The sequence below is a fragment of the Triturus cristatus genome, chromosome 9 (genome assembly GCF_964204655.1).
Source record: "Triturus cristatus chromosome 9, aTriCri1.1, whole genome shotgun sequence".
Classification (NCBI taxonomy): Eukaryota; Metazoa; Chordata; class Amphibia; order Caudata; family Salamandridae; genus Triturus; species Triturus cristatus.
Window position 1 is genome coordinate 135,196,464 of NC_140592.1, and position 22,111 is coordinate 135,218,574.

General features: G+C 40.3%; 1 protein-coding gene across 2 annotated transcripts in view; it reads right to left on the minus strand.

The window, feature by feature from the left end:
- LOC146797519 (inter-alpha-trypsin inhibitor heavy chain H3-like) overlaps positions 1-22,111 on the minus strand; it is a 415,853-nt gene that overhangs the window by 343,911 nt on the left and 49,831 nt on the right. For both annotated transcript variants that reach the window (XM_085624536.1, XM_085624537.1), the window contains exons 2-5: positions 21,611-21,726; positions 13,876-14,042; positions 8,908-9,012; positions 2,241-2,403 (exon numbers count right to left, since the gene is read on the minus strand). In XM_085624536.1, coding sequence (XP_085480662.1) covers positions 2,241-2,403; positions 8,908-9,012; positions 13,876-14,042; positions 21,611-21,694 — 519 coding nt within the window. In that variant the 5' untranslated portion in view covers positions 21,695-21,726. The remainder of the gene's footprint in view (positions 1-2,240; positions 2,404-8,907; positions 9,013-13,875; positions 14,043-21,610; positions 21,727-22,111) is intronic.

Genomic DNA, 22,111 nt, shown 5'->3' on the forward strand with positions numbered 1-22,111 from the left:
AGTATGACGGTGGGTGGGGTCTGGTGGAGCAGGTGCTGGCCACCCACGCAGCTACTCACAGGGTTCATGGTCCAGTTGCTCCAGGCCCAGAATGATCAGATCTGGAGTTAGAGAGCCTGATAATTTCAGACATAGGAAAACTTGCAGTTGCCTGGAGTGATATCCCCGCTCGATACCACTCTGGGCAGTTCATAATGAGGGCCTTGGTAAGCCGTGCCTCTCAGGAGGTCTGATGTCTCTGCTTTGTGACGAAAGTACACAACATTCTACGCATACACAAGGTTTTGAAAAACTACATTTTACATTGTATTTGTTTTTTACACCTTGGCTACAACAGTTACGATGGATCCCAAAACAAGTTATAAGGACATTTATTTATTTATTTGAAGAGTTTTATATAGCGCTAGCTAGACCCGGAGGTATCAGTGCGCTTTACATGAGGACCGTTGTGTTACAAGTTACAAATTACATCCGTTACAAGAGCATAGTAAGAACACAGGAAAAAGAAAAAAGTTAACTGCAGTTCGCTGGAGGGAGGGGGTGGAGGGAGAAAAAAAGTGGAGACGAGGAGAACTATGCCTGGGTAGGTGATGGTCGAGGGGGTGAACCAAGGCCAATCTCTTCTATAGCTGTCTAGCAGCTTCACCGAGCATCAGCCATGTTGCTCAGGTTTCCGCAGTAGGGAATAACAAAGATAGCAGCTTTGCATGGTTACTTTAGTTATAGTTGCATAATCAAATATAGGGGATCAGGACCCCAGTAGAGGAAGGAGGGAGGGAAGGGAGGGGAGGGGAGAAAAAAAGAACAGGCGGTAGGGAAGCAGATCAGTTCTGGTAGACCGGCAGTGGAAGAAAAGTGTCTTATGGAGGCCCAAAAGTTAGAGCAAGCGGGACCAGAACCAGAACCAGATTGCTACATGTAAGTAGCAATCTGGATTGTGCATGACAGAGGCAGATGAGGCGGTGGAGACCTATGGAAGATGGCTAGCTGTTGCCTGGTGATGGGTCCAGCCTGACGTCCAGAAGCACAAGATGAACGGTAGTGTTTGACACATGCTAGCTCTTCATTCTCTTCACTTCAATGGCCAATAAGCCAAAAATGATTGAACAGGACATGTTTTAATTAATTGGATTGTAAACTATTGACATAAAGGTAGTGAATCACTGATGCACTTTCTAATAAAGAAAAGAAGGCCATTCTTCTGGAATTAGACACAAGTCAGTCCTGAAATGAAAGCTCCAGATATTCAAGTAGCAATTACTTATTTCAAGAATTGCAACCTCTTGTCAAAGGATTGTGGGAATCAATTGTAGCTATTGAATACAATGGGGTTCCTGTGCTGATTTTAGATAAGGTATGACCTGTTCCTCTGAATTATAATCAGTCATCATCAGTCTTCAGTCCCTGGGCAATGGTTATGGGTACACTTTGGATGAAACATCTGGCCAGCTGCGCCTTGGACGCTGCTGCCAAAGGTCAGCACATATCATGGCCTCGCACAATAGAAAAACACAGAACATATTAGAACACAATGACGGGCAGGATGACAAAGCCTCACCAATCATATGTGGACTTTTGACTCTCCAGGATCTGTGGGCCTGGGGACTGCCGGTAAGGATAGTGTGTACAAGCCAGGGCAAGGTGTAATTTGTGTGCATATTACCAGCATGCCAATGGCAAACGATATGATTGTGTGTACTGTGGGCATGGGTACTGAACACAGAACATCAATGAAAAGTGTGTAGTGCAAACAGGGTGTTGTGTGCATATTTTATGTTCAAAATCTTCAGTACTTGCATGGAATAGCACCGGATAGGCCCTGAAAGCATTGGCGATAGCAGGACAGTTACCTAGGGGGCATAGCAAATGGTCATGTCTGTGCAGGGTACATCCAGGATGTGGCCTCAGCCAAACCAGTGGGATTTGGAGGCAGGATTAATGAGCAATGAATGTGGCCAGTAGCCAGCAAAAACATGGCAAATATGCAGATCATGTGCCCACAGTACTGAGCCCAGTACATGCTCGCCATGGGTATAGGTTATTATTTGCAGGTACTGCAAGCATAACTAAATACAAGTGGGTGGAAAGTGGCCAGAGAGGAAAAATGTGTGTGAGAATGACTTTGCACTACGTGGCACTCAATGATAGTATACGATAATGCCCAAATGAAGCGTACTTTAAGTAGACACTATTATTAGATTAAAAAAATTCGAAATTAGGACATCATAGCTGGTAGTTACCTGGAACTGATCGACGAGTTGCTTTGGTTTCACTCTAATGAGCATCTCGTATTTTCCAAACACTCGCTTCAACAGCTCTTCGTATGTAAGCTGAAATGTAACTTTGCCTGATGGGGCAATACTCACAGAAACTTTAAACTTCTCCATCTTCCGTCCAGAAGCCCTACACATTAATGAAAATAGAACTTTAGGTGTGGTCCCCAGCAATAGCCCAGACAGACCTCAGAACATTGCTAATCAAAGCTAATCATAGCTTAAGAACTGTTGGGCAAGACCTCAGCAGCTAAAGTTACTAATGAAGGATTAGACTGCATTGCTTTTAACAAGTAGACATTGTCAACAGGCAGGACAAACATCACCAGCACCATGCCCCAAGACACCCCACTCCACCAGCAGCTCTATAGCTGAAAGATCTATGTGTATATTGTAATTCCCCTCTGTAGAATCATCTATGTTGTCATGGTCCACCCATTTTTTCCTGTCTTGTTTGACTAGCTTTTAGCCTCCATGCACGATACCGCTCCTAAACAATAGTGTTGTTCCCCCCAACATTCACTGTGCATTGGATTTACGTAGTTGACTTACATAGCATTCATATAAGGCATTGGTTAATGGTGCAGAAAATGCACCAATGGCATCCGAATTGAATGGTCATATGTGTGCTCTTCTGTGTATTTGTATCACCCACATATATGACCACTGTGCTCTGGCTGGGATACGGTTTAAAAGTACTGCATTGACAAATAGAAACGAAAAGTGCCTTTGCAACATAGGAAAATCTATCTTTATATATCAATAAATCACCCCAAAAGTGAGCCTTGTACGCCCTGAGGGCTCAAAAAGTGGTACACTACATATTTGAAATGATGGGCCCTCACAATGGTGAAATATCTAAAATCTGTTTCCTCTAGGTTAAGCTAGATTCTTCATGAACAGGCCTAGGTACAGTTAAAATCCTTAATGTATACCTTCACTTGGGAAAATGCTATCAAACGGTTCAAAGTTATTTTCCATTCTATGCTAAATGGGGTTAATGCGGATCTACTCCCATTCATTTCCAGGGTCCTCCTAGTCTTTCTGGCTCTAGTTCCAGCTGGAAGAAATATGAGTTCTTTGCCTTAACAGAAGAAGGAGACCTCATATAAATAGAGTAGTTGTTTAGAGAGAGACAGAACCTTTTATGTGTGGATTAGCAATTTTGGATTTAGGAAGTCTGTGAATTTTTACAGTAAACCATTGAGGAGGTGCTTCAAAAGGAAGCAGGCATAGTGTGATGAATTAGAAAGGACTGGGTAGGAGAAATTCTCCAATCAAAGACTCGTAAGACTCATAAGATCCTAATCACAGAATTTTAAGACTGGCACCTCACCTCCACTTCCTTAGAAACTTTATTGACCTGGGAAGACTATATATAAAGAAGTATGCCTTGTCAGTAAAAAGAATACTAAAGGACTCCTGCTAGCACACATAAACTCAAACTGGTCTCCAAGTTTCCAGTGGCTGCCTCATGTTTTCCTGTTTCAGAAACACAAAAAGCAGAAGACTCCTGACTCCATGATGATCCAGGTGACAATACAGGACTGGATCCTGTAGGAGACATGTCTGGAGAGAGGCCTGATGTATAGAAGTCTGTCCTGAGGTCATGGGGCTTCAGGAGTCTCCAGAAAGAACTTTTACAGCAGTTGGAGAAAGGTGGGACATATTTTCCACCTCATAGGATGAGTACTAGCTGCTGAGGCTTGCTCAAGGAGGATTTTTGCCATGCTAAAAACGGATTCATTAGCACATCATAGTGTAGGAATGCATTTTCATGCACCCCTGTCCAGCTACAGCTCCCACCCTTGCTCTGCTGAAGGACTTTGAGAACCAAAAAAGTGACTAAAACTAAAGGTAAAAATTTGGACCATGGTGCGGCAGCAAAGTTATCAGAGCATCAAAGCAACCTTTGTAGCTGCAAAATCAAATTTAGGCCCCAAAACCGAGTGCTGCAGCGGTGGTTTGGCGATGATCTATCACCAGCTTATTCCTTGCCGTGCTGGAGGACTTTGAGTTCCAAAAATTTGACTAAGTCAGAAGCTAAAAACATTGACTAGGGTGACCCTTTTTTGTATCAGACGTCAACTCAGTTGCGGTTGCCCTATATTCGTGGCTAGGTCCCAGACAACTGCAAACGGACATTGGCGCTTTCCTCTATCAGCATGCTTTATGCCTTAAAACATGAAAAATCAATATCTCTGATTTCCGTTATCCAATTTTAATCATTTTGGTGAAGGGTTGGGGGTTATCAATAAATGTTATCACATTTTCTTTATTAGTTTGGGATTTTTATTGTCTTGTTTTCTGCACTTTTGAATTGTTGGTACTGGTTGAACCTAAAACCCATTTCTCTGGAGAATTACCTACAGCTTGTGGCATAGCTACCACAGTTTGAGCAGAGATTCACTGAGACTTGCTTTTAGACCTAACTCTGGTGTATTTATTAAGTTAGCAAGGGTTCCTTCTTAACAAATTAATAACCCACTTTCTGAAACACCCACCCTTAATAGGTATCCATTCCAAATTCATAGCCCTCAACCTTTCAAACTTTGAATTAGGACCTTCCTGTCGGGGATTTAAATTGTGATCTGGCTTGAACTGTCCATTGAAAATAGGATGACCATCTCACTCAATGTCATTACGGACCCTATTTTCAGTTCTGAACTTTTGTCTTGAAGCAAAATGCACTCTGGAATTGTAGCCTTGTTTTGCATAGTTTTACCTAATTAGAATACCACACCAGTTTGCAATTATTTGAAAGTGAAAAACCAATGAGTTGAAACAGTGTATATAATGAAATAGAATTAAGTGATTGTGAGTGAGGATCATGTCACATTTTCTATAATTGAAAAGAAGTGCAAAAGTGCAGGCATGTTATATTCAGATTCCACCAAGCATTGATCGCTTTCCAGCTGGGATCATCCAAGTTATTCATTAAGGGGATTAATAATAAAAGGGCCATTGTTCACAATCCTGTACATATTTTTAACTTTAGAGGTCTCTTAAAAGACACAAACCAATAGGGAGGGCTCTTGGAAACAAACACTCTGCAGCACACTTTCAGAGTCAATTCTGCCTTTGGGTGTACATAAAAATATGCATTAACCTCCCACCACACAAAGAGCTCCCAAGGCGCTCCTCTAGGTAACAACAGCACGGTCATAGCGAGGTGGTATCTAATGGTGAAGTATGTCACTAGACCATAGAGTGCTCATCTCTTTAATCAGGAAACCTTGGTTCTTAATCCCTTATCTAGCTGCTCTGATAGATTTTCAGTATATAGTTCATGGAATATCAAGGACACAATAAATAACCAATAAGACCCTCTCTTTAGCCACTTCAAAGAATACATTCCCAGTAGTACATCCATAAACCTGTGCTTGGCACATCTTTCCATGCTAGTGAGATCGTTGGTAAATACGAAAGTATGTTCAGGGAGATCTAAAGAGTTCTGACAGAGTAAGTCATTGTACTTCACAGGAAAATCTTATCTTTGTAAAATAGGCACTACATCTCCTGGCACAGTATCTTCAATGGATATTGTCTGTTCTGGCACATCAATAACCACATATATTCCCCTTTAGCATACAATGTATCAGATGCCAACTATTTCCAGCTCATTCGTTAGATCGAGCAGACATCCAATATAGTGTTGAGCATGCAAATGTATCTACAGTTCAGAGGAATAATAGCGGGTAATGTGGTGCAGCTTCAGATAATAGATTACTTCAAGAGCTCCCTCACAAAACTATCTATCAAGCCTTCACCTTGCTAGACAGTTAGGAGTCTGTTCATGAAGGAAAATCTATTTGTGGAGATCCTTACACACAGAGAGTTCTCTCCACGCCTAGGTTGAAATCTCTGCTTGATGTTATTCACTAATTTGAGGTGGAAATCTCTACCTAGTAGTTGGATTTATTAATATTCAACAAATTATCTGTGTAGTAAATTTACAGTTGGATTTCCACCATACCCGTTTTGAAGGAGGTCTCTGCCCTAACGGGGGCACCCCACTGGGGTGAAGAGCAACACCACCTGGGCACAGCACTGCAAATGGAATACAACTGGAAAACACCATACACATGACCTAATTCCCAAACATCTGATGCACATTAACCATACATTGTTATAAATGTAGCCCACACCCTGGGCTACCCTGGGCTCTTCCCTCTTCTCCTTTGACTGCCTCTCTAACAGGACACCGCAAAACACCTACAAATTCTAGAAAGACCTACTGAACAAGACGAGGAACTTCACTGAAGAAGAGACAAACATTTGAAATAACTTTATTTTCGACCATTACAAGATTTTACACTGTCTGCCTCTGTACACCCTCAGAAGAACAGAGAAGGTTAACATATGTCAGAAGTTGAAAGACTATGTCAATGCAATGGTGGTGGAGGCATGTACCAAATGGACCTCAAGAAAAAGCGACAGAATGAGAGAAGATAGGTGATACCGGGTCTGGTGTCTTAGTAGACTAATGTGTCTACTGTAGGGTCCTGTTTTTGACCTCATGATCCCAGGATCAAATTCCATCAGGTCCACTCAGCCTTTCATCCTTCTGAGGTCAATAACATGAGTACCATTGTGTTGGGTAACAATAAACATCTGTTATTCAGCGCCTTGACACCCTTGGGTGGTACGTGCTCTATAAAAATACATATGTTGTGTTATGTTATGAAGGTGGCAAATGCTCTTGCTGGAGGTTGATCTATATCCCATCTCTTTCTCTTCCCTCTTGAAGAGCCTGTCCTCACCATCATGCAGTCTGATCTTCTGTATAGCTCTCTGTTCTAGGGCCAGGTAAGAATTCAACACCACTGTCTCACAACTAATCAGTGCATCACCACTTTCGTCACTCTGTCCTTTCTCCCAAACCACAGATAGGCAAATATTGCTCATCTGCCTACCTAAAACATGTTACACAGAGTAATAACACTTACTCTGAAAATATTTTAAATTACATCTAAACAATTTACTTTGTAACATACATTAGTGCCTCCTCTTTCTCCTTCTGTCTCTACTCTTCAAATAATTGTTCTTCAAAATGAGGTGCAAAGCAACAAAGATATATAATAGGATAGTGAAACAAATGTTTTTGTGTGTGCCTTGATTTCTTATGTGGACAGGCTGTGTTTGATTGATTGATGTTGTACTGTGTTCACATATTGATGGGTGCCATGTTGTCCTGACAGTTCAATTCCTCGCCTCACTCTCAAGTTACAGTAGCAGATGTGTTGAATGTGTTTGAATCCTTGTTAGAATATGTGCTGTATATAACTTGAAGATAAAATGAATGTTGTTTTTATTTTTCAACAAATAATACAATTATAATTCAATAAAATATGTTTTTAAAAATAAAGCATATTTTCCATGTATTTTTCTACTTTTCTCTGTGTGTTGTAACCTGTTATTTCCAATCAATGAAAGTGTGCTGCAATACAATTAACTGCCCAATTGTGAAGATAGACCTGTTCCAAGGCTTGGCTTGAGTTCACTTAAGTTTCTTTAGTCAATTGCACTATTTTAGCAGATGCAGGTGTAACCATTGTGAATAGCAATTGTTTTACTCTTTTGTGTGTGGTTTACTATTTGCATATCTCTCTAAATACCTCCTTAAATTTTCCTTAGTCATTCCCATTAAGTAGTATATCTAGCACTTTCCAACTACTCCCTATTCTCCTTCCTACATTTACTACAATAACCTACACCTATATTTTGTTATTTAATGTTTGGAAATCCCTATCATTGCTTACTTTCCATGTCTGCTAACTCAGGAGATTGTAGGAGGATTGCAAGACCATTTAGGGCAATGAATATGTGACATTACAACGCAAGCAATTACAACGCATGCCTTTACAACGCTGTTTTACATCGCAACACCCATTACAAAGCATGATTTTATAACGCATACCATCACAACACATTTTTAGAAACTACACTTACAACGCATTCCATTACAACGCATACCATTACATTGTATATCATTACAACGCATAATACTATTAGGGCAACAGTAGTGTAAGTGTTGGATAGTGTAGGAGTACAAATTACTATTTCAACTCTAGTGAGTGCAACAGTAGGGTAAGTGTTGGGTAGTGTAGGAGTATAAACTACTATTTCCACTCCAGTGAGTGCAACAGTCGGGTAAGTGTTGGATAGTGTAGGGGTAGAAATTACTATTCCCACTACTGTGAGTACAACAGTAGGGTACGTTTTAGATAGTGTAGGGGTAAAAATGACTATTTCCCATTACTTACCTTATATTGCGTTATAATAGCATGTGTTGTAGTGGCATGCGTTGTAGTGACATGCATTGTAATGGCTGTGTTGTAATGGCATGCGATGTAAAGGATGTTGCGTTGTAATGACTCCGTTGTAAAGGTAATGCGATGTAATGACTGTGTTGTAATGGTTGTTTCCCAGGGCAATTAGGACAGTTAGGACAGGACCTCATGGACTAATTTCAATTGCAAGTTTTTAGTGACAACATTTAACAGCAATTCCCTTTTCAACTTACAATACATTGCATTTTGATCACCACAGATTACCCTATGAAGACACTCTACAATATCTCAAAGACAGGGTGTGATGACTGAGCTCAATTTAGTAATTGATGTAATCTTACTTGACAATACCAGCAGACTGGCCTCGTGAAACTGCTTCCTGATATACTTTTTGTGCAGCTTCCTTTTCTTTCACTGTCCCCATGTACACTGTCCCGTCAATAGTCCTAGAAGAAAAATTAATGGAGATTAGTTTATTGTTTAGCACACACTTCATGGAAACAGTGTCCACATTTGAGAGGGCATCTGAAGTATCTAACCATAACAACATCTTGTGTTGCGCTATGCATTGAATACAAAAATAACACAAGACAGCGCAGCAAGACACAAGAATCCAAACACACTATAATGGGAGGACATCCCCTTGTTAAGTATTTTCATTTCTAAGCGGAGTTTTTATGAAAAGGCATAGTGTATTCCTTTACACTACCACATTCTGTTTTATCCTATGCGAAATTCTATGCAATAGACCTAAAACGTTCAATTACATAATGATATTAAAATGTCTATTAATGGATAGGTGATTTAGTTAAAACATATAGTTATGAGAGCCTGAATCGGGTGGGTTAATAAACCCAAGTCAAATTTCTATAGTATATTTCAGTATATCATGTTACTAGTGATATTAGAAGTTGCCTATGATAGCAAATTACAGTAGACTTCTTATTTTAGAAGGAGCCAGGATTAACTTAATACAGGTGGCACATGCCATCCAATGTTGCCAGAAGTAACTTGTCACAGAAGGGATCTGATTTGACAGTGCTTTCTACCCGACCAGCATAGAGGGTTTAAAGCATTTCACAGGTATTAGCTGAAAAGTGAATATCGGCAGAATGATCAAAGAACGGTCCTGATGCACTAAACCCATTTTGTGGGTCGAAAACTTACTTCCAACTCACAAAATGTTTTTACAGACCCATTCAGAAACGCAATTAGGGTGGACAGGGTTATGTTTTTTTTCTATCTTTTATTGCTGGAAAAAACCTGGAGGTATGGGACAGGAAAAAACAAGAATGACCACCGGACACCAGGAGAAAACACCCCGTTTTTTTGTTTTCGTAAACAAAGTCCCATGTTTGGAGTTTGTTTTTGAAAAACAGAAAAAAAATTAAAAGTTTGATGGATGGCCATCAAAACCAATGGTGGTTGTCCACCAAACATTGCTTCATTGAGTTGAACCCACGGACACTAGTTCGTACTTCAGACCTTAAATCTGGTCCGAGCTCTAATTATTTTCAGCTAAAAATCTCTGCACTGCACAGAAGAGTTGGATGGAAAAAATTAATGTTTAATGCAAGCACATAAGAGGTGTTAACAACAGTAAGGTAGGACAAAAAATAAGTAACCATGAGCAAAAATGGTCATGCCATTAGAATGCAAGATTCCAGCAATATTTGTATCTGACCACTGTAACCACTGCCCCGTGCACTCCATGAATACACCATCCTCACCCAGCCCATTTAAGTTGACCTCCAATAAGCGCAGCAACCAGAGCCCACCACCATTCACAAAGCACAAAAGACAGTGTACTCCAGTTATGATGGCATCCTGCTAGAGGATAGCCTACTTAGAAACCCAGCTACCCGTAAGCAACATCTTCAACAGTCAAACAAGTTAAAACAATGAAGAATTTCATAGCGAGGGAATATATATGTATATCTGTTTTAATCATATAATCAAGAACATGCTACACAAGCACAAACAACACATCAAACAAAAACAGACTTTACATCTTACAACCATCCCTCTGCATTGCAAACTCGCAAATCATAGACATGTTATAGTATGTCCAAGAAAGTTGATGTAAATACTCATCCAGGTTTGTTTTTTGGTCTTGCCTATGGTTGTTTTATTAGGCAAGTTCTTTGAAGTTTCAGAGACTATAATAGTTTAAAGGTCTGCAAAAAACGTCTTAGACATCATGAAAACAACCACTCTGTGTTCCTGATACACAGTGGCATGTCTTGTAAAGTGGCACGAACATGATATACACCTGAGTTTTTTCGTGGAGTTTGATATATGTTTGATGTGCCAGTGACCCATCTGTTTTGCAAGTCATACACAAATGTGTCCGAAAGTAAACAGGAATCACATTTAAAGACGATACAGTTTACATAAATGGGACATCAATGGCCAGATTCACAAAAGAATTTATGTGTACAGGAAGCAGTGCTACTGACATACTATTATATTTACTCTTGCATGTCTTTGTGAATTGGCCCGAAATATCCAGTTTACTGTTAGAATAAGCGCAAGGATATTCCTTTTTAATTGTTATTTTAGAGGTTTTGGGGGCTCATTCTCAAAGGCATGCAAGAGTATGTAAAAGGGTTCAAGTTCTCATCTTTTCATCTCTAGATTGCACAACTAATTTGTGTCCCTTTGTGAGTTTGGACCCTACAATTTGCAACAATTCCGCCTACCAACTAACAGGCAGATTTACTAACATTTTGTGTCATGGCTTTGCCACTTTTTTAAGGCAGCCAAAGCACAATGGGGCTTTTTTACAAGCCCCTTGCGCCACCCTTACGTCACTTTTCCCATGTTAAAAATTATGCAAAAGCAGTGCAAAGGCTTGTAAATCTGCCTCAATATGTTAGTAGAGATTTACAAAACCACACACAAGCTGATTTGCGGCACCTTGCATGGTCTTGTTTAGAAAACATAACTCAAGCAAGAGTATAGTGCTGCCTTGATTTACTTTTCACCAGGAAGGCATTCAATGGGTGGAGCATGGGTGTTCTCTCGCATCCATCCATGGATTATGATGCACCCCCAGATTTAAAATGGTCTGTAAACCGGGGATTGCACCAAGATGATGCACCTCCCAGACCCAGGCATACCAAGGAGAAATATCCTTTTTTCTCCTTGTTACTTCCTTTTTCTATAGACAAATGCCTTTAAGGACTGTTTACGTGCAGGAAGGTGGCGCTCACTGCACAAACACAATCCTGCTAATCATTCAGGCAGCCTTGCAGCATGGTGCAAGGGTACCTGCATTTCCACTAGGCTGCACACAGTGCACCAGCACAAGGAGGGAGCAGAAGTGTGCCATATCTTAGTAGATATAGCACAGTTCTGCCCCCTCTGTTTCACACAACCCAGCACAGCAACTTTCTTTGTTGCACTATGTTGTGTGAATCCTTAGTATATCTGCCCCTGAATGTCTATTTTGCTGTGTTGGTGGCAATGCAGTATTCCTATTTTTGTATGAACTTGATTGGGAGAAGCACTTGGTGGAACTTAATATTTATTGGTGCTACTGTTCTACATTATTGTGTCCACAAACACATTTTAGGAAGATGTGCAGCCAGGTTTCCTTTTGCAATATTTCTCTATTTTTCGAGGGTAGTAGAGTAGGGTTATAAAGGACCATCTTTAAGAAGAAACCGACCATGTCAATTGCATCACATGGTTTGCTAATAATTTCCTGGTGAATCATACCCCATACAAATGTATTCACTCACCCTCTCTAAACAAAAATCTTTCGCATAACATTTAAAGTGAGCTTCTCCCTGTCTCCAGTTTCCAAATTTCATAAGCTTACTTTTTGTCAGATTTGTTGTCAGCCTATTTCTTTCAGAGGAGGCTACCAAACCATTCTGAGGTCCCTGCAAGCACACTCACGTTTTTGCTAGTAAGACATTGTTGTCAGCGTAAAAGACTAGTGTTCCGACAAGTCGTCCTTCTGGGGTGGATCTGAACAGACTCTAAAGAGCACTACAGGAATATCAGAAAAGTAAATTGTGAAGATGCACCTAATTGTCCCTGGTGTCAATGTAAAGTAAGTAAATCAAAACAAATCAAACTTAGGAGGCCAACATCATTTATTCATGCTTGCAATTTTGCCTACATAATATAGCATTTTAACCAATTAAATCCTAGCCGGTGATCTAAAACACAGGAATGGAAGGGGGATTTTCCTTCAGATGTTAATCCCTCTATACCAAAGCAAATAGTATTGCGCAGTTCGTGGAGGTGGACATGCCTGCTATAAAACCAGATTGAGGTAAAATGGATAAAGTTAATTGAGGTAACTCAATTTTCTAATTGCGAGAATAGTTGTTTAGCAAAGATTATTGCTGTTCTTTCAAGAAAAACAGTTTTTGGGAGAAATGTAGAAATTGTGCCTTAGGTTTGAGCCACAAGAGGCACATTTTTTTATAAATACTTCTTTTGGCCATTGCATGAGCACAAAGTTTGACACATTGAAAATTATGGTAGTGCTAGTATAAATTGGTTGGACCGGGTGGAATGAAATCTGTTACTATTCATGTCTTGATTTCCAGTAGGAATATCATTAATATATGTAATGATGAAAGAAAATTGAAGTCGGGGATGTCCACAATAATGAAACGTTCGATAAATTAGTTCCAGGTTTTCTGGCTGACCTAATAATGTAAATTTACATACAATAAATATAAGCACAAATACCACGGATCCTACCATCGCTGGTCATGGATCCTGTCCTTATTGGTTAAAGTGAGAGAGCCATGGTATAAGACAGAAGAAATTGCTAAGAGTACACTAAATGGAGTAGGCACCTTGATGCGCCATCATGCCTCCAGTGACTCCATAGACAAACTGAAAGGTAAAGATGACAGAGAAAAGTCTATTGCGTAATTTGCGGCGAAACAGGGAGGAGCCCTGGATTGAGGAAAGTCAATAAGATGTTGTTGCTCTTTTGGTAACCTTTCCAAGCTAAGTTACTGTTTGAGAAATATAGAACTGTATTTTATGGTCAGCCATGTCAATGTCACTATGAACTCAAGTGAGACTCACAAGGAAAATCTCTCCTCTGTCAACCAAGTTCAATGTTCAATAGCACATTTCTTTCCAACCCCCATCATGAACATATTGTATTTTTGTGGAATTATATCAGGTCTGCTATCACCCTAGGAAAAGGAGTTCTGAAAGTTTAAAGAGCATAAATTAAGGTAGGTAGAATGCATATGCAAAGTTTCTAAATATTAGAGAATAGTAGAGAATACACATGACTGAAAATGATGATCATATGATTATGTACACACATGCTGAAGTTGGTGATGAAAGCTGTTTTAGGAAGATCCACATCAAACTCCACCTCCTTGGAGACATTGGCCCTGTTGACAGCATGACTGGTAATAACAGTGTGGGCGAACCTCGAAGTAATCCGAGAATCAATTTTGAGGCTGTATATGTTTACATCTTCGTCGATCTGGAAGAGAAAAGAAATAAAGTACTTTTTCCAAAAGATAAAAAAAAGCAAAACTATATGTATGGTGTGGAGTAGATTTGCCCTATATATAAAACACATCAGAAATAAAAGAGGCTTTACTGTCAGGCAAGTAAACTGAATCAATATATTGTGGCAGATCTATCATCAATGTCCTGAACTTTAAAATGCATGCTGAAGAGCTTTGCAGAACATACATTTGGTTGCTTTGTTTTAAGAAGGTTCATGAACAAATCACGTTCACCAATATGAACATCTTCCTCTGATTTACTAGATGATTTGTTACATTCATCTTTCCTCAAAATGCAAGATGAAAGCAATTGTGTGTGATCACTTTCAAGATAGGTATGGCTGATTGATCTCTTTTTGAATCATGCCATCTGGATTTAATCTATTTACAACTTACCTTAACAATCCAGAAGATATCTATCTGAAGTGATTAAGATGAGATTGGCCCACTTGGCTTTGGCAGGAAGGGTATACCCTGTCCACTGAGCAACACTTAATGCAAATGTACAATTTCTGCCAAAAAACATTCCTCTTCCTGAGCCCCGTACTAATGTAATTGATTCATTTTATTTAGAGTTCAGAGGCAGGCATGCTGCTAAATTCCCTCTGGCAGTCTACTCAGATAGTTTGCTCATTTCTATTATGGATGGGTAACAGATTACCTTGTTCTCTCAAACGTTTCCTATACTCCATAGTATAATGTGTGTGTGTAAAAAAAAGTGGATTATAATTTTGGGTGGGCGATAATCCACCTCAAGGAATAATGACACAGGTTTGTCAGAGTGAACCCCAAAGTTACTGAGTTAACCTGAGTTATACCCCATTGTAGCTATGGCACAGAGCAGACAGGCTTAACTTAGTGCAATGTGTAAAGCATTTATGCATTACCAAAACAGTTATTAGGTCAAAATACCAAATAATACAAATCCCAAACTGATTTATAGAAGAGTAAGATGTTATAAACAAAATGACACCAAAATTACAAAATCCAATACAGGGACAGGAGATATGCACTTTTAAAGATTTAGGTTTTTAAAAAAGCACCAAAAAGCACTAAGCACCAATGATAGTTATGGAAGTGTTGGATCGGAGACCTAGGTGCAATTTCGGGCCACATCGATAGAGATCAAAGACCCCAAGCAGGTTTGCTCCCATCAAAGATTTTATCTTCTGACTAAGTCTTTTTTAAGGAACTCAAACTTTCACACTGGGGAATCCTGAAGTTGTATTCAAGGAAGAGGCATCAAAATCAAGCACCTTTGCTGCAAGGGCACCCCTCTGTATGTCTTGGAAGACCAAAAAACGTTTCCCGTCCCAATTTTTAACTGTTTTTGGAGAAGCTCCTCTGAGTCAACTCTAAGGCATCCAGGACCTCAGGGAAATCACAAGCAAGGGTCAGTCCAGGTCCAGTTGGTACTGGCCAACTGGTTAGTTTAGGAAAAGTGCCTCTTGCAACTTGTTGTGTTCCTACATCCGCACAGGAAGTCAGGCCATTTACCCTTGGAGTCCACTTCTTCATCGTGGGAGAGGGATCAGGCCCAGTGCCGCATAGCTCCTCTCAGGGCACAGCAAGCAGGGTCCAGTCCTCTTCTGCTCTTCCATAGGCCCAGAAAGTATTCTGCAGAGGATGCTTTGGAGTGCTACATTCATGGTTGGCTCTAGCATACAGGTAGCAGTGACTTCTGGCTCCTTTGTGACCACTGGGGCAAAAGTTCCAAGGGGCACCCCTATACACCTTTGCAGCAGTTCCCAATAGTCTTCAACAATTGTCAGTTTTTTGTGTAATTGATCTACACGCATGCTTGAAGATCACATGATGGTTTGTGTACAATAACACAACTGTTTGCTTATTGGTCATAGCTGTGTTAAATGTCTCTACAATCAACTGCTCTACAGGCTGTCACCAATTATTCCCTAGGTGAACCAGGACACTTGATGGCTGAATCCTCTGTCTCTGTTTACCAGTTTTTGATGTTTCTAATCTCTCAGAGACAAACTGTGCTGTACTGCAATTATCCTTCAATCTTTTGAAGGCCAAGAAAATGGAGAAACAAAGATGTCCTTCATTTGTAGAGAAATGTTATAGTGTAATGGCCCTTCTCCTTCCTCAACTCTGTGACACTATCTTCTAAAAGTCTGTGAGTAACATTTTGTAAATACCTATAGTGAGAAATTAATAAATTTCGCAGGACATGAAATACGAGAACTCTTGCTTCATTGCTAAAACTCATTTCTTCTCCTATAAATAATACTGTCGATTTCTTCAACTACGCAGCAAAGTGTTGTGGAAAAAATACAAATCTGATTTTGGTAAAGGCTGCACTATATACATTACTTTCAGATAATGAGCCATTATAATTTTTGCTACTGATTAGTAAGAGGTGGCTATTTTCCCAGTGATGGTGACTGTATTTTTATTTGTTTTCAGCTTGCATACCTACATCTCTTGAGTATTCCCTGTTCTAACTTTGCAAGTATGATTGCAAAATATACGCATTTATCTCATGGATGCAACAGGAGGCAGTTCTTAGTGATACTCTTTGGATATGTGTGGGGACACTGTGGGTGTGGTGTGGTGGGACCGTCACCTCCAGCCCGTCGGTGGCGGTCCCACCACCATCAGAGCCTGCTTTACCACCTGCCTCATTATGATGGTGGGCTGATGCTTGTCGGTCTCAGAGACTGACTGCCACGGATCCGAAGGGCTCAAGGAGCTCGTCAAAGGGAACCGCAATCCCTACAATGGGTGGTGCCTGCCAGGCACCACCATAGGGATTACCATGTCCCTTCCCACCGACTGTTTCATGGTGGTTTACCCAACATGAACAGACAGATGGAAAGGGACATTGGGGGGCCATAGCAGACCCCCATTCCCTCCTGGCCCTCAGACATGGAACCTGGGGGGCACTATATCCCTGCACCATGTGGCAGGCATGCAAAATGTGTACTGCGGCATGTGCTGAAGCACGCAGCACACACCGCAATACAAAAAATACACTTTGTAACCGCCTTGAAGGCGATTGCATTGTAATTCCCATGGCGGGACCGCCAACAGCAAGTCGGGCTGTCACATTCCCGATATGATGGCAGTCAGACTAGGAGGACGAGGGTTGGATCACTTAATAGCTGTATGGAGCTAAATAATCCAGAATGCTAGAAATCCCTTCTGTATACAAAAATATAATGCTCAACAAGTACAGGTCAAAAGTAGAACATCATGGTTTTACAAGAAACTCTTTGACATACGGTTTCCAAGACATATGAATTGGCCATTAGGCTATAATTTCAGGAGAGCATTCAATCCGTGACATTCCATGCTATTTATGCCTTTCAAAAATTGAATTCTTATCTACCATAGTCCCAGAATGAGGATTAAGAATGCAAAATGACAGTTCTGTTGGGCTCAGTTCTGTTGAGCCATGTTCATGGTGTACGCTGTAGCATATCCCACTAAGGGAACGTTCAGTACTTTATAAAAAAGCATTGGAACAGCCAAAAATATAATGCTTTAATGTGTTGATGAGTGCATACACAGGCACGCACAAATGCTATTTGCATGTGTTTGAACTTAACACTAAGCCTATCACGTTTGCCCACACTGGGTGTCCTAAGAGTGAGCAGCACAAGACTGCAGCACCACAGGCTGCTAAGTGGTGCGCCTAGAATGAGCACCACAAGTCTGCAGTACCACATGCAGTTACTTCTTGTCCCCAGATTTTAAAAAGCAGCTGCAATTAATTACAAATGCACTAGCTCCCCTTCAAAAGAAGGATAACTTTCGAGCTGCTCACGCACCCGTACAAGGCTCTCCACACCACCGGACCACAATCCCTCAACAACCGTCCCTCCTTCCATGCCCCCAGGAGAAACCTCCATTGAGCCAACCTCGCCCTGGCTACCATCGCACGCTTCTAGAAGAACAGAGCGGGTGGAAGGTCCTCCTCCTACCTCGCAGCCAAGACCTGGAACGACCTCCACCTCCGGCAAAGCCCCACACTGCCGCAGTTCAAGAAAGGCCTCAAGTGACCCCAATGGAACTGCACACCCCACCTCTAGCACCTTGAGACCCTAACTGGTGAATAGTGCGCTTTACAAACCCCTGATTGATTGACACATGCACTGAAAAGGAACCGCAATCTAAGTTTGAAAATATTTAATAAATGTGGTAGCATTTATATTAGCAAGATTGGATCAATTGAAAGAGGGACCACAAAGGCACGTGGAATAAGAGACATAGAAGGATGACATTGGCACATACAATGATGAACATTAAAAAAGGACCACAATGGCACATACAAAAAGGATTAAGAAGGGTTATGTTAGCAAATGTAATCAGTGACATTTAAGAAGGACAGCAAGAATAATGTCTACCAAGGTAATCGTTTCGAAGGACACACTCACAATGAAAATAAACTACCTGATTCAACCTCCATCAGAAAGTGCGAAGCTGACTACAATAAGGAGAAAAAATGAATGAATATGCAGATAAAATGAACTACATTAATTGTAAAGGGAGCTCTTCCGATGAAGATGACATCAATTAATGATATGCCAAACAGACATTAGCATGAGAAGAGAGATGATTACTCCTTTGAAGGAAGGCGACTGTATGTAGATTTTGTTTTGTTTAGTTTTTTAGCAGAGTAGTTAAAAATGCTTTGGCAAACAGCTGAGCTAGCCGGACATACCGGAAAAATGCTAAATATGAGATGAACAGTATTGCTTCAAAAACGCAATTTTTCATTTTATAGTGGCTAATTTTCTGTCAAACTAATTCCCAGGTTGCTACTAAATTTATGTTTTCTGCCAAACATGTGACTTATCTATTCTCTCTCAGATTTCTGAACTTGGCTTTGGCACATGCCCAAAATGCCATGTAAATCTGGTCATATTTCTTCACGCCCACGTGTTCTTATTTATTGCTGCAATATATATTATCGCCACACTCAATAATTTGCAAACTGTCCTCAGCTGGATCCCAAACACCATACTGCTCTCTGTACATCACTTCAAGTTCGGAACGCTGCTGCTATAACACTATAACAATAATACATATAATCCTTTAGTGATTCATTTGTCTTTGTAGCTTGCTTCACACTGTGACTAATACTTTTAAAAAAAAATACTTAAATGGTACAAAACCCACTGCAGAGATCTGTGCTCAAGGGAGTATGCGACTAAAGCAGCTGCAATTAGTTCATTTTTCCTCTAGCAGTGAGTGACAGTGACAGGTTGCTCTCACGGCAAGGAGAAGATAATACTCAGATGTATATTCACTAATTGCTAACACAGCCAAGAAGTCAGGATTGTTGGTAAATTGCAGCTTGCTCCGAGTTAATTCTCCTTAGCCACTCTTTACTGTAGGTTTGTGGATTCAGTATTTTTTTGATTTAAATTCTGGCAAAGCTGAATGCTATTTTTCTACCCATCTGTATATAGTACCCAAATCCCCTGCTTTTTCTCAATGTTCATCCTTTCTGGCAAACCTCCAACAAACATGTAACATCACTTCTCTAAAAAGAAACAAATGGAGTCATCCAGTCGCCAACGAGAAACTACAAACATTTAGATAATTGTTCCAAACATTATCATTCTTGTTTGCGACAGTACATGAGCAGGGCATCCTTGAAATTAAAGGTCAACAAACTACTCGGTTTAAAGACCTTCGACTACAGAGACAGGATGCCTTACCCCCCCCCCCCCCTCCACACACACACACACACACACACACACACACCAGCCAACTACTTAAGGGGTGAATATGATGGTTTCGTAAGGAAAGCAGAAGGATAGAAGAGGGAAAAAAAAGGTTTGTCTTTATATAGCGCTTGTTACCCCTGATGGGTGTTGAAGCGCTTTTCTGGAGAGTAGGACGCTACTCTGAAACCCATTAAATCATTTTGTTTATATTTACTGCATGTGAAAAAAAACACATATCATAAGTCGTCTATGTGGATGCTTTTAAGTTGCACAACATGCAGTGGTATAAACACTGCTATTTCATAGTTAACCATGAAACAGGGGCAATATTTCACAGCTTCCTGATTTCATCAGCATACTGACAGCCCCCAGACCAGTCTGCAGAGCTCTTAGCTCTTAGTTTCTCATATCATGTGCATATAAGATCATATTAAGCAGCAAGGTGCTCTTTATCATGCTGAAAATGTGCCGCATTCTCTTCCAATGTTATTTTCATCCATTTAAGCTATACATTGTTATGGAAAAGTTACAAAATTTCCAGGAAATTACTTGATAAATGCAGTAAAAATTGTTTAGTAAATGCTGCAGTCACAGAAAAGCATACAATCTCTCCCCCTCACTATTGTGCATTATTTTATCACCAATGTATTAATGAAAGATAGTAGTAAACACAATAAGACGATGGAGGGAGTTCTGAAACTTTTCAGACACCCCCACTCGTAGATCTGGGTTGAATCCATCTTCGTTCTTCTGCTCACTAAGCATCCCCAGTTTGGACCCAGCCATATGCAAATCAGTCTTGACCCTGCTCATGGGAACAGCTCACCGCAAACTACCAGCTCAGGCCCTAAGTGGCTAAAGGTATGCCCAGACGTGTGTCCCTCGTCAGCAGCGCCACTGGATTCAAGCTAGCCTGGCTGATGAGGGGTGATTCCTCGAAACCGGTCCCAGGATGCTTGGCAGTTCGGGCTGGACATTTCCCATGGGGAGCAGGGTAAAGACCGATTTCCATGTGGCTGGGTCCAAGCTGAGGTGACACAGCGAGCAAAATAACGATAGATTAAACCAAGACTTTGACTGGGGATGAGTGTTTGAAAAGTATAAACTCTCCTTCCATCATTTTATTTTGTGATGTTTCATGAAAGATAAACCTAAATATTTCAATTGAAATCTGTGCTCATTGTTAGCTGTAATTTGTAAAATTGTGCTTTATTGACAGCTATGGGTTCTGGTGACATCATAAGCCAATCAGTCTTTTGCCCCATGGTTTATGATGTCACCAGAGCCCCTCAGAGGCAATGCTGAAACATATACATGTTATCTATACTTACTCATTGTATGTGAGATGAAAATACAGTATAAAATAGGATTTAATATAAATAATACAATCCATTTATTCAAAATAGGTACTTTCTTAGCAATCTTCAATAGAAAAAGTAGTAAGGAAAGACAAAAGGAAAATAAGATTAAGATAGGCGTAGAAAAAAAAAAATTCCTGCACATAAATATGCAGGGCTAGGTGATCAGAGAAACTTAAAAAAAGGTAATGTAAAGGTAATATTCATTCTATTCTGTGGTTCTTCAGCAAATGCTCACTTTTATTCAGTTAAACTCAAATGTCTGCAAGTTATTTGCAACATTTCAGGATTTGTAAGCATTTATCCTTCGATTAAATATTTGTGGCTAGCTAAATAGCCTCGGATAGAACTCACCAAATGAAACTGTATTTGTTCATATTACTGATAATATCACCGCATCTGTTTTCTCTGAAAAAGTCACAACTGTAAATTCCAAATTTTGTCAGCCATACATTTATTGCTCTAACTATATTGTCAATTCACCTCGCTCTGATGTGATTCGATGGCCACAAATTCCGCTAGCGCCGAAAGGCCAATCAGGAGACAGCGCAGCCCAGCCCAGCTCATTGTGTCCTGAAGAGGAACCGATGGCTCTTGCTCTGCTCAATAACAAACGAGAGAAGATTGTACAATCATATAGGAGTCTATCATGTCAATTTGTTTTATGGTGGCTTGGATTTTTCGGCAAACCCGGTCACACAGATACAGAAAGGAGTGCTCTTTACAAATATTGAAAAACAAAAGAGGTGCAATGTTCAAAGCCAATAACACAGAATGCGAGTCATGTTTTAAACGCAAAGATTTTACAAAACAGAAAATACATTTGTATTCCTCAGATAACTCATTTCAAGGTGAAAGTCAACGAGGGAAAATGTGTTAGACTGTTATTGCAATCGATAGAGCTTTGCAATATACTGTGGTACAAAGGGGTGAATACTTCAAGCATAAGATTGCGAGTGTTGTGCTTCCTCCCTCTTGGGTGTC